The following is a 12,192-nucleotide window of genomic DNA, read 5'->3' on the forward strand; positions in this document are numbered from 1 at the left end:
TATTAATTAGTGAAATGATGGGAAGGGAAAGTGCATGTTTGTAACACCCTAAATAAGCTACTTATTATTTTATTTTTATTTTTTTAATAATGACATAATACTAAAGTAAGCCTGAATTGCAGTGAAGCATGCATTGGACCCCACAAATTTCCAAGTGGGGACAGTGAAATGTCCTTTGGTTCACAAAAAGACTGTTTCATCCACTGCTGGATTGTACTGAACCCATAGAGATGCATCATGTTGTTGCCCTAAATAAATAGTAAATGGGACATTTTGTGTTTGAATTGGAACTTTGCTTTCATTCACATGCATACAATACTTAAATTTTCAACCTCCAAACAAATTAAATATATTTTAGTAAAATTTTACTTTTTTTTATCAAATTAAGAAGTTATTTAAAATATATAAATTTATTGATATTTTACTTTTAAAAAAATCTATCTCTTTAAATGTATTATCTCTTCTTCTTTTTTAAGTTATGTGATAAATGTTTACTTTTTTAATTTATTTTCACACTCTTAAAAGTTATAGATAATAAGTTCAGATTAATTTATCAGATCTTCTAGTAGCATAATTTTTTTCTTTTTCTTTAAATATAAGAGTTAGTTGTTGTTTTACACACAATAGGTTAGTACATTCTATATGAAATCTCATTGAAATAGATGAATTTCGGATAATCTTGGTTTAAAATAATATACTTAGTACTTGAATTAGTTTCTCTATATATTTTTATATTGATGTTGATTTTTTGAATAATTAAGTATTAAAAAGTAATCGAAGTTAATTAAGTTAAAAACATATGTTAGATATATATGAATAATTAATGTAAGTTTGGTTCTATTTTTCCAAGTGTTTAACGTTGTTGAATTAGAAAAGTACATTGAAATTCTTTAGTTACAATTTTAAATATTAAATAATATTTTATATATATATAATACATATACGTGTGTGTAACATTGTTGACATTATTGATATATACTTCTAATTGTATTTTTAAAATGTTTGTATCTGGAAGTAAATAAGGTTTACATGATGTTATAATTGTTTTTTTATAAATGAACAGTTAATGAGTAAATTCTATATATCATAAACGAATTAAATAGTGATATTTAATGTTATAACATAACATTATGTTTGAGAGTTCATCTGGTTATTTATGCATTAAGGTCTTTCATTTAAGTCATTATTAATAGTTTGAGCAAGAAATAAAATGAATTAATCCTCTTAGTACTAAACATTAAAGGGAAGAAAAACAAATCACAATCATTTAAGCATTGTAATATCACTTAAACAATATTTTATCCTATTCAAGTATAGATTTGCAACTTGAGCAAGACAAAAGAGAATCATTATTCTCTCTCCCCTTAAAAAGACTCATTCAAGAAAAAAATTCTTATTCAAATGGACTTCTTTATTTTCAAAAACTTATATTTAAAAATATGTAATATGAGTTTGACATAGTATATAAAAATTATATATATACATATATATATATATATATATATAATATAAATTAGGTAAGTATTCAAGCTTCTATAAAATATGGTTAATATATTTGTTTAAATTTAATTTAAAATTAAAATTTAGTAAATATTTTAATTTTTAAATTTTTCTTTTAAATATTTATTTAATTAACATAAAAATGAAATTCATTTTATTTGAATCAATTTTAATTTAATAAAATATAAATAAAATTTATTAAATGTTATAATTAGTTTGGTTTAATATTTTAACATATTTCAAAATATGTGTTAATAATTTAACATTTCAACTTATAATTTATTAAAACAAAACATGTAAAACACATTTAAATGAAAACAAAAAAGTTAAAAAATAAATAAAATCAATACTGAATTTTGAAATTCAGAAGAAATATTCACGGATTTTGAAACCTGAGAGAATTGAATATTAGATTTCAAAATTTAGGAGATTTTTTAATTAGATTTTAAAATTTAGGAAAAATATCTATCAAATTTTGAAATTTGAAAAAGACATTTTTTCAGTTTTTAAAAATTTGATGAGTTTTCAAATCAGATTTTAAAATCAAATTTCAAAATTTAGTCAGTTTATAAATTGAATTTTAAAATCTAATAAATTTATAAATTGAATTTTAAAATTCTATAAGTTTACTGAAGAGAATTTTAAAATATGGTGAGTTTTCTAGATGAAAGTCATTCAGTAAATACAGTTGTAATAAATATGTTTGGTTTGGTTTATATATATATATATATATATATATATATATATATATATATATATATATATATATATATATATATATTGAAAGTTATATTTATCGTGAGAGTAAAATTGGGATGTACAAGAAGAAATCCCCTCAACATTTTGATTTGAGTTGGCACAACATTTATACAAAGGGCCATTTATTTTTGTTTATAGAAAATGTTAAGGTTATTTTCTTATGCATCCTCATAATTTCTTCTTCTACATCACACTCGTGTATTAAAATGACGAAATTACCCTTAATTAAAAAATAATAAAAATCCTTATCTAAATCTTAAAGTAATAAAAACCCCATCTCCCTACAGCATCAGACAACACCTTCATCAGTGAAAGGTGCGTCTCCTGGCAACTTCATTTAACATAGGTGAGATGACCTGCAACTCTATAGAAGCTTCATTGCATCTCCTTTTTATACTTTTTTAATTAAAGGCAATTTAGTCATTTTAGCATGAGTATGGGGTGCAAAAAAAAAACACCCCAATCTTAGTTAACTAAAAATAATTTTGGTATGGACCAAACTAAGGGTGTTGCTTCCTCCACCACCACACACCACTCCCTCCACCTCCCCATTCCTATTATGCCCTTATATTTAATTTCTGCTTTTATCTTTTTATCCAACAATCAACCACTTTGTTAACAAACGGATGTCATACGGATATTGACATTCGTTTAAGACGCTAACTTTGGATATTGAAATCCGTTTAAAACGCTAACTAACATCCGTTTTAAGACGCTAACGTATATTCACATCCGACTCAACATAGAAGTGATATAGAATGAATGACTAAGCATTCAGAAACATACGACCAAGTGCAATGTAAAGGTTGGGTTAAATCAAAATGCACATGCAATCCTTTAGTAGTTTATGCCTGGCAAGAAAACAACTCTGTTTTTGAAAGAGAACGGTGAGGGAAACCAAAAGTCATCCAACTCAAAAAGCTAAAACATTAAGAATACAAATTTTCATAACATTAAAATTTAATACATGCACACGTTATATGCTTTCAATCTAATAAATATTTTCATTTTCATTAAATATTAAATATTCTCTTCAATTAAAGCACCAAATCACTTGAAAGAGAAGCAGAACCGAGAATTCCGAGACAAAAATGAAGCAAAAAATTGACATGCATGAATTGAGAAGCAGTATTGGGACACAGATCAAACTTCAGGTCCACAAATGGATGACAGAACCGCAAATCCAGAGCACAGACCCTCATTCTCAACACAGATCACAACCTACCCTACCCATCCCAGATTCTCGAGAAAGAAATTCACAGCCCATAATCAGAAACCACAAAAATAAAAAACTATTCAACAAAAAGAGACGACCGAGAAACTTCGATAGGCGTAACAATGCCCAAAACCACCACACCAACACTGCACCACCACTGCACCACCACCGTACCATGAATACACAAGCAAGGGACCAAAATAGAGATAAAAGAAAGAATGAAGTGGAAATATGGAGAATGGGTTGAAAAGAAACAAATCTGGAGAAAAAGTCATAGTTGGGGGTGGGGGGTGGAGGGTGGGGGTGGGGGTGGGGGTGGGACTGCTCTGCTGTGTGTGAAAATGAGATTTAAGGTTTTCATAAAAAAAAGTAAAAAAAGTAAAAAGGATAGTTTTGTAATTAAAATTTTGTTGGGGAGGTGTAGGAAGCTGTTGGGGTGGTGGAGGGAGTAGCTCTCCCAAACTAATGGAGCCATGAACCCAAAATAGGAGTATGGGCTCGCTTCATTAATCTGTTCAAGGTTGTTTCTTTCTTCACCATATTAATTTTCTTTCTGCAACCTATCATAATTTGAGAAAAAAAAATTCTGTTGTGGGTGAGTGAATGTCTTATGAAAAAAGTGACTGAGTGTCTTTAAAAAAAAAGTTTTTAAATTTGATTTAGTGTGTTTTGAAAAATAAAATCATGATAGGACTTAGAAAGAAATAGCCTTCTTGAATGCTGAGAACAGTAACAGTAATCTCTCTGTTACTTACTATTAGACAAGAGCCTTTGATGGATGTGAACAAAAATAGGTAAGAATGTAAAAGATACATTAAAATTACTTTACATATTTAGAGTTTATTATAAATAATGTTTTTAAAGCATCCACTTTATGATTAAAGATGAATATTATTCATTGTATTTTTTAAAATTTGGATTTTTTTACTGTTAGATCTAATGTGTCATCAAAATGTACTAATTTTAATATTTTAAAATATATTATTATTTTTTATAATATATTAAAGTTAATGTAACTTTCAATGTATTGCACAGTAATAATGTAAACACTCAGCAAAAAATCTATACTCTATTTTTTAATAAAATTATTATTAAAATATATTAACATGTAATATCTATTTTTTCATGACAAAAAAGATATTATAATAATTATTAATTATAAAAAATAATTATAAAATAAGTATAGATAATTTTTATAATGTTATGATAAGTAGTTCTTTTAATTTTAAAAAGGTTTAATCATTCACTAAGTCCCTATTTTCGCATGAAATCTCAATTTCGTCCCTTTCTTTCTGAAAATATCAATTGGGTCCCAATTTTATGAAAATTGCAACAAATCGATCCTTTCCGTTAAATACTGTCAAACGGCGTTACGGTGTGTTTGACGTGGCACGCTGCGTTGGACGTGTTATCTGACGTGGTTGAAGAGAGCAGGAGCAGTGGGGCACGTGTATAATGAATATTTTATAAGTAAAAAGAAAAGAATTGTTTTATAAGTAAAAAGCACGTGGATATGGAATTAGGGATTCTTCTGTCTCAATACTTCTAGGGTTCGGTTCGTGCAGATCGAATTAGGGATTAAGGTTTCGTGCAGATCGAATTAGGGATTCTTCTCTCTCAATACTTCTAGGGTTCGGTTCGTGTAGATGGAATTAGGGATTAAGGTTTCGTGCAGATCGAATTAGGGATTCTTCTCTCTCAGTACTTCTAGGGTTGGGTTCGTGCAGATCGAATTAGGGATTGAGGTTTCGTGCAGATCGAATTCTTCTGAGTACTTCTACGGTTTAATCGAAGTTGCGGTTGAAGATGCATCCCTGCTCGTCTTCGTCATGCAGCGGGTGGCGGAAGCAAGATAGTAATGTGGTCTGTGGTGGTGCTCGAGGAGTTAAGAACAGCAATGGTAGTCCGTTGTGCTATTGTGGGATGAAATGTGTTATCAGAACTGCAAGAACAGTGAAGAACAGAGGCAAGCAATTTTGGGGCTGCCCTAAGTTCAAGGTAAGGTTTTTTGTTGGGTTTTTCGTTGTTCTTATTTTCAGTTCCAGGATGCCCTGATTGGTGTTTTGTTGTACAGAATGGTGGTGAAGATGGTGGTTGCAATTATTTCACATGGTGTGCAGATCATGGGGTTATTGAAACGGAAACCAGTGCAAAGTGTGAAGGCAAGTCTGAGTCTTTGCTGAACAGAGAAGCAATGGAAGGTGGATGGAAGATTATAAGTGATTTGGACTGCTCTGTGAAGAAATTGGGAAATAGGCTTAATGTACTGTTAGGGATTGTCTTTGTTCTTGTTGTGGTGAACATTATTGTACTTACAGTAGTGTTTTTTCGTTCACCATCACCATGATTTCATTGTACTTATGATGGGATGTACTTAGAATGCAATGAACCAAAGTTATTTTGACTATAAAAGTTTGTATTGATTATGCATTGGTAATAGTAAGCGTTCGGTTATAATGAGGTATTGTTAGGTTTAGCTTCTAAGCGTTCGGCCTTAAATTGATATTCTAAGTTTGAGTCTTAAACGGTCGGTCTGATGTATTAGTGATTATAGCGTACGGTCATAAGCTAACTTTGTTAGGTTTAAATCCAGAACGTTCGGTTTTTGGGTATAAGTGAGCGTTCGGTTTTAAGTTGCTTATTCTTAAGTTTTGAATCTTGAACGATCGGCCTTGGGATATTAGTGACTATTGAGCGTTCGGTTAAGTTTTGATTTAAGTACCGTTCGTTCTTAACTTGGAATTCTTGGGTAGCAATCTTGAGCGTTCGACTTTAAGTGTTCGGTTTGAATCTTGGACGTTCGACCTTGGTTTAATTGTGTTTGTGAGCGTTCGACTTTAAGTGGGTATAAGCGTTCGTTCTTAACTTGGAATTCTTGGGTAGCAATCTTGAGCGTTCGACTTTAAGTGTTCGGTTTGAATCTTGGACGTTCGACCTTGGTTTAATTGTGTTTGTGAGCGTTCGTTCTCGATGATTTTAATTGTCAGTTAGCGAGCGTCCGTTCGGTTTTAATGTGTGGTAGTGTTTGTGAGCGTTCGGTTTTGGCCTTTTGTTATAGTAGTGATTGTAACGTTCGGCAGACTCGAGTAACTTGAAGGCGTTCGTTCCTTATATGTAATGTTGATTTTGCATGTTTTCTCAGTTAGCGAGCGTCCGTATCTAGCGTTCGGTTTTAATTAAGCTGAAGTTCCTACATAAAAGTGCTGTCATACAGACCAGAATATTACATCAGTTATCAACATGAAGTTCCATCAGTTAATATCAACTGCAGTACCAGAAATATTACAAATTTGCATCAGTTAATTCCTACTCTCTACTACGGTTGATTCCCAGAGTCATGTGCTGATGTACTGGGCTGATGTGCTGATGTACAGAATATTTCAGATTGTTGAGTGGATGGAGTTGCTTGGGTTGCTGATGTACTGGGCACAGTTCCTGGTTGGGTTGCTGATGGGCAACGAGTTCTGTTATGGCCATGTTCTCTACATATGCCACATCTCTTTTGCAAGCCGGATTTGGTCATTCTTGATTCATCCTTCCTCATTTCCCATTGCTCTAGCCTTCGTTTTCTCTTTGGTCGTCCAGGCATTACTCTTTTGTGTGGTGGAGACACATCAGGATATGGAGTAATGTTCCACATGTTGGCTCCATTTAAGGGATATATGATTGTTGAATATGTCTCCTCATATTTGGACTTCATGTAGCAAGACTCAATAAATTGTTGTCCATCAATGTTGAGGAACTTCATTGCAGCCAATGAATGACAACAGGGGATTCCAGTCATCATCCAAGTTCTGCATGTGCATGAGGACTCATCTAGGTTGACTACAAACTTATCTCCATTGTTAGACATGTTACGAACTTCGAATAGCTTGTTGCCTGACCAACTGTGTACAAGAAGACAACAATAATTATTAGGCACAGTAGTAAATTAATATATAACATAGAAGTGGTTACTGAAATTTACCTAGGAATCCAATTTTTAGTTAAATGACATTCCTTTCTAAATCTGGATAGAATCTTGGGACAGATGGATCCAGTAAATGATGATAGGCTTGACCTGTTCTTTGTCCATCTTTGCATGAGGTAAAGCCGTATCGTCTCCAACATCGTAATGATGGGTTTACTCCTGGCAGAAACGAGGACACTGTTGAAGCCCTCACTCATATTGTTTACTAAGGTGTCAGATTTAGCTCTTTCAGTGAACCTTGATCTTGACCAATACCTACAACAAATAATACAATTATTATTAACATTATATGAATAAGGAATTATGTTATACTTTTGAAGACTAACCTTGGAGGGATGGCAATCAAATGCTTATAAGCATCTTCGTTTACTGCTCTTATGTTTCTCATTTCCATCTCCCATGTTTGTGGATGTGTGGCTGTAGCTGCCCTCCACATTAAACGCTTCAGGTTTTTACCAGGGTATTTCTTCCTGAAGTTGGCATACATATGCCTCACACAAAACCTTTGATCAACTCCAGGAAGCAATTCATCTATTGCATGAAGTAGACCCTGCAAACAATATACAAGTAATGAATACAGGCAACAAATACTTAACAACCTCAAATTAAAATGTACAAATTAATATTACCTTCTGCTGGTCTGATATAAAGGTAAATGTGGAACAAATTTCAGCCCCTCCAAGGTCATCTACCAATAGTTCCAGGAACCACTTCCATGACTCCTTGTTCTCAACTTCAACAACACAGTATGCAATTGGCAACATCTGCTCATTCCCATCTCGGCCTCAACTTCCACTTGTTCACCCATCTCTTCCAACACACAACCAACTTGTTCAACTCTAACATCCTCTTCCTCCATAACAGCCTCAACTTCCACTTCTTCACCATCACCACCAACTTCCTCAACTTGTTCAAGTCCATCAACCTCTTCCTCCATTACAGCCTCAACTTCCACTTCTTCACCCCTCTCTTCAACTTCTCCTTCATCATTACCAACATGTTCCAGCATATGTATGACTTGGGGTTCAGAAACAGGGTGTATCAAAAACACATGGACCTCACCATTCAGCCTAGCTAAATTAACCATATGCATGGCACCAGTGTCATCACACAGACGCTCTAACTTATCATCCAAAATTGAAGCCCCTCCTACAGAGTACCACATATCTTTAAGCCCATCGTATCCCAAAGACTTCACTACACTAACAATCACGAAATAACTCCAAACATCTGGGTCAAACATAAACCTAGATGTCTCCCCCCCTTCATACTTAAGCTTCCCATCGTTAACTAATTTCCCTCCATGGTGAAAGACAACCTCAATATCCTCATCCATGATGCAAAACACTATAGATAAGTATTTGTACACCTATAATATAATCAAATCACGACAAAACATGTTTTAAAACCGTAACCAAAACACACTCACACACATAGAAAATTATCACTTTAAACATGGGGGGCATGGGGGACCACAACATTGCAATAAAAAATGGAACACAATCCGACCAACAGGACCACAACATTGCAATAAAAAATGGAACACAATCCCACCAACGGGACCACAACATTGCAATCAAAAATAAAACACAATACATAGACGGGGACCACCACCCAACATCGCAAGATAAAGGTTTCTAACAAAACCAAACTTTTACTGACCTGGCCACTCCAGATTGCAACTGAAGAAGGTCCCACAACTCCGATGAGGACGACGACAACTGCACACTCCGATGAGGACGACGACAACCGAACCCTAGAAGTATTGAGACAGAAGAATCCCTAATTCGATATCCACGTGCTTTTTACTTATAAAACAATTCTTTTCTTTTTACTTATAAAATATTCATTATCCACGTGCCCCACTGCTCCTGCTCTCTTTCAACCACGTCAGATAACACGTTCAACGCAGCGTGCCACGTCAAACACATCGTAACGCCGTTTGACAGTATTTAACGGAAAGGATCGATTTGTTGCAATTTTCATAAAATTGGGACCCAATTGATATTTTCAGAAAGAAAGGGACGAAATTGAGATTCCATGCGAAAATAGGGACTTAGTGAATGATTAAACCTTTTAAAAATATTATTAAAATATAAAAAAAAGAGTAAGAAGTTGAATTTGTCAAAAATATTTTTTTTACTAATTATTAAATATCGTAATCTATCTATTGATAAAAATTTAAAGAATGAAAATAATTTATTTAATACTTTGTCATATACTGGATTTCTATCATGCTTTTGTATGTTCCTTTTAATAATGTATATTTAAACACTTGACATTTTTTTTAGAAAGATAATACTTTTGTTTAAGTTAAAAGTATTAAGAATAAGAAATATATGTTTGTTAGTATATTATACATTTGCATGTTTAAGGTTGAGAGTAGAAGATGGAATCATATAAAATTTTGAATTGGAAATCTGCAAATGAAATGGTGTGGAATTTGGCAGAACAAAGATCTAGTTTTGGACCACTTTGTACATGTGATGAAAGGTTTGCATTGACCTACACATACACACACGTTGAGTTTAGAGTTCAAAAACTGTGCCACTAAATGCACCGACTGTCATATTAGTATCTCCAAAGCTCTTAACGTTGTTGGGTCTGTCTCGCAATTATTTTTCAGCTATACCAACCCATTTAAAGCCACTGTCTTACGTGTGGACCAATTCACAACCAAACCAACTTTCTCACCGTCACCTTGTACTGCTTAATCTTTTTCTAATTCTATCTCTGATTCTTCACTTTGCTCTTAATAACCAAACAACTTCATTCTCAAATTTCCAAAAACACTTAAGATTATACATATATGTTAAGATTTTGTAATAAAAAAGTAAATTTGAAATTTAACTCAACTTTATAAAATTGACTATGATACTTTTACTCACTTATATGTTCAAAATTAATTTTATATCAAATTATATTAAAATAAACTCTAAATCGGTAAATTTTAATAAAACTAAGTATGCACTCATATCAATAACAAAAAGTGAGACTTCCAACTGATATCAAATTTTTTATACTCACAACATATCTCAAAATATATGTCTTACAAAAATTATAATAACAATATTTAAGTTAATTATTTTGTGTTGGGACTGAATCACACAAAGACAAAAACAAATGTCTTTTTGGTAAAATCTAATAAGAGTACGATTAGATATATTCTATTGTAACAAAACCTTGTGATTTAAAACAATTAAAAATACAATTATAAGTTAAAAATTGTATATTAGCAAAAAAAAAGATTGAGTAAGGCATTAAAAAGAAAAAAAATCATAAACTTTAATTTTAAGATTTTACGCTGTCATATTTCTTATATAGATAACATTTCTTTTATATATATATATATATATATATATATATATATATATATATATATATATATATATATATATATATATATATATATATATATAACTTAAATTTCATTGGTGGGAAATTCCCCATCCTTTCTTCCTAGAAAAATCTCAATAGGACAATGTGATATATAATGAGTTATAGCTGAAACATATGAATTTTGGCCTTTGTAGACTCACCCCATACAAGTATGATCATAACATGATTGTGTGGTCCAAAGTGATCTCTTTCTTTACCACAAGAGAAAACTCAAAAATCATCAATGCTTTTGCGTTCTATAATGTTTCTAGAAGTTGTTTAAGCTAATTTTTTAAAATAATAATATTTATAAGATGTATTTAATTAGTCTTGTTTTCTTTAAGCGTGTATTACAAAATTTAGAGTAAATCTAGAGTAAATTATACCGTTGTTTCATCTTTCCTTTTTTCAGATTTCTCTTGGTGTGTTTATTTTTAGAAACCTAGATACTTACAGAGATGGTTGTTGTCAAGATTAAGAAAAAAGGTAGAAAGTTTATGTACGATACAAAAAATCTGATAAAGTATTCATGCAATTTAGTAAAATATTTATTCAATTTGCAAATTTATTTATTTATTTTAAAAAATAATTGTGTAGAAATAATGTGGAAGTCATCCATACAGGGTCTTTCATAAAAGAAGGGATAAACGCCACTTATTTAGTTCTCATGTGGAAGTTTAATTAGGTATTCATTTATAGCTACGTACTTTATATCTTGGCTCATTCATTTAAAGTTAAATGTTTTTTCTATTTCTTCTCTTAAATTAATTGCAAGAACATGCTTTCTTGAGATTATTAACTAATTGATAAAAAATAATTAATGATACGATTATTGCAATAGTACGTGGGGACTATTTTTCATGAGATGCATGGTATGAAATACGATGCTTCCATTAGGTTTCTTTGTAGTGATGAAACTTTTTTTATCATGGGTAGTGTACATTTTTAGACTAAGAGAAGACAGAAAAATGAAAGTCGTGGTTTATTTTGTGAACAATGAACAGAAGAAGACACGTTGATTGTATGAATTAACGTTTTGTTAGGGTTCTTGTGTTGAAATGGGAAAAACAAAAAAAGATAATATTTGAGGGTAGATCCAAATATACGATGTGGTAATGGGTGATGGAAAGCAGACAGTGGAAGGAACAATGACAGCGGCGAAAGTTGGAGATTTTCATGTTGTAGCGTGGAATAAACAATGTGTCGGTGCGTCTCAATAACCAAAAAAACTTTTTACATTTTTTAAACTATTATTTAGTCTCCAAAACCAAGTAGAGATACAAAAACCATAATTCTAATTCCTACGTGTATATCCTGTTCAAATATATATATCAGGCAGTGCGGTATATTAAAAATCTATTACGAAAGT

General features: G+C 31.7%; 2 protein-coding genes across 2 annotated transcripts; one reads left to right on the forward strand and one right to left on the reverse strand.

Annotated features, from left to right (window-relative positions):
• Positions 1–5,193: 5,193 nt before the first annotated feature.
• Positions 5,194–5,822, forward strand: LOC148204601 (uncharacterized). Its single transcript, XM_088116529.1, has 2 exons — positions 5,194–5,473; positions 5,550–5,822. Exons 1-2 carry the CDS (start codon positions 5,282–5,284, stop codon positions 5,820–5,822), a joined length of 465 nt encoding a protein of 154 aa, XP_087972655.1. The 5' UTR covers positions 5,194–5,281.
• Positions 5,823–6,791: 969 nt separating this feature from the next.
• LOC148204602 (uncharacterized) lies at positions 6,792–7,932 on the reverse strand. Its single transcript, XM_088114443.1, has 3 exons — positions 7,772–7,932; positions 7,443–7,700; positions 6,792–7,362 (listed from the first exon to the last, which is right to left on the reverse strand). The coding sequence occupies exons 1-3, from the start codon at positions 7,930–7,932 to the stop codon at positions 6,792–6,794; spliced, it is 990 nt and encodes a 329-aa protein (XP_087970569.1).
• Positions 7,933–12,192: the final 4,260 nt, after the last annotated feature.

Source organism: Vigna umbellata, chromosome 1, assembly GCF_029865625.1.
Source record: "Vigna umbellata cultivar VRB3 chromosome 1, Vumbellata_1.0, whole genome shotgun sequence".
Lineage (NCBI taxonomy): Eukaryota > Viridiplantae > Streptophyta > Magnoliopsida > Fabales > Fabaceae > Vigna > Vigna umbellata.

Excerpts from the sequence above, each read along its gene's own strand:
- LOC148204602 (XM_088114443.1), bottom strand. The coding sequence starts at position 7,932 with ATGTATGCCAACTTCAGGAAGAAATACCCTGGTAAAAACCTGAAGCGT. Across the intron at positions 7,701-7,771 it reads TTGATTGCCATCCCTCCAAG|GTATTGGTCAAGATCAAGGT; the intron begins GTTAGTCTTCAA and ends TATTTGTTGTAG. Across the intron at positions 7,363-7,442 it reads ACTAAAAATTGGATTCCTAG|TTGGTCAGGCAACAAGCTAT; the intron begins GTAAATTTCAGT and ends TCTTGTACACAG.
- LOC148204601 (XM_088116529.1), top strand. The coding sequence starts at position 5,282 with ATGCATCCCTGCTCGTCTTCGTCATGCAGCGGGTGGCGGAAGCAAGAT. Across the intron at positions 5,474-5,549 it reads GGGGCTGCCCTAAGTTCAAG|AATGGTGGTGAAGATGGTGG; the intron begins GTAAGGTTTTTT and ends TTTGTTGTACAG.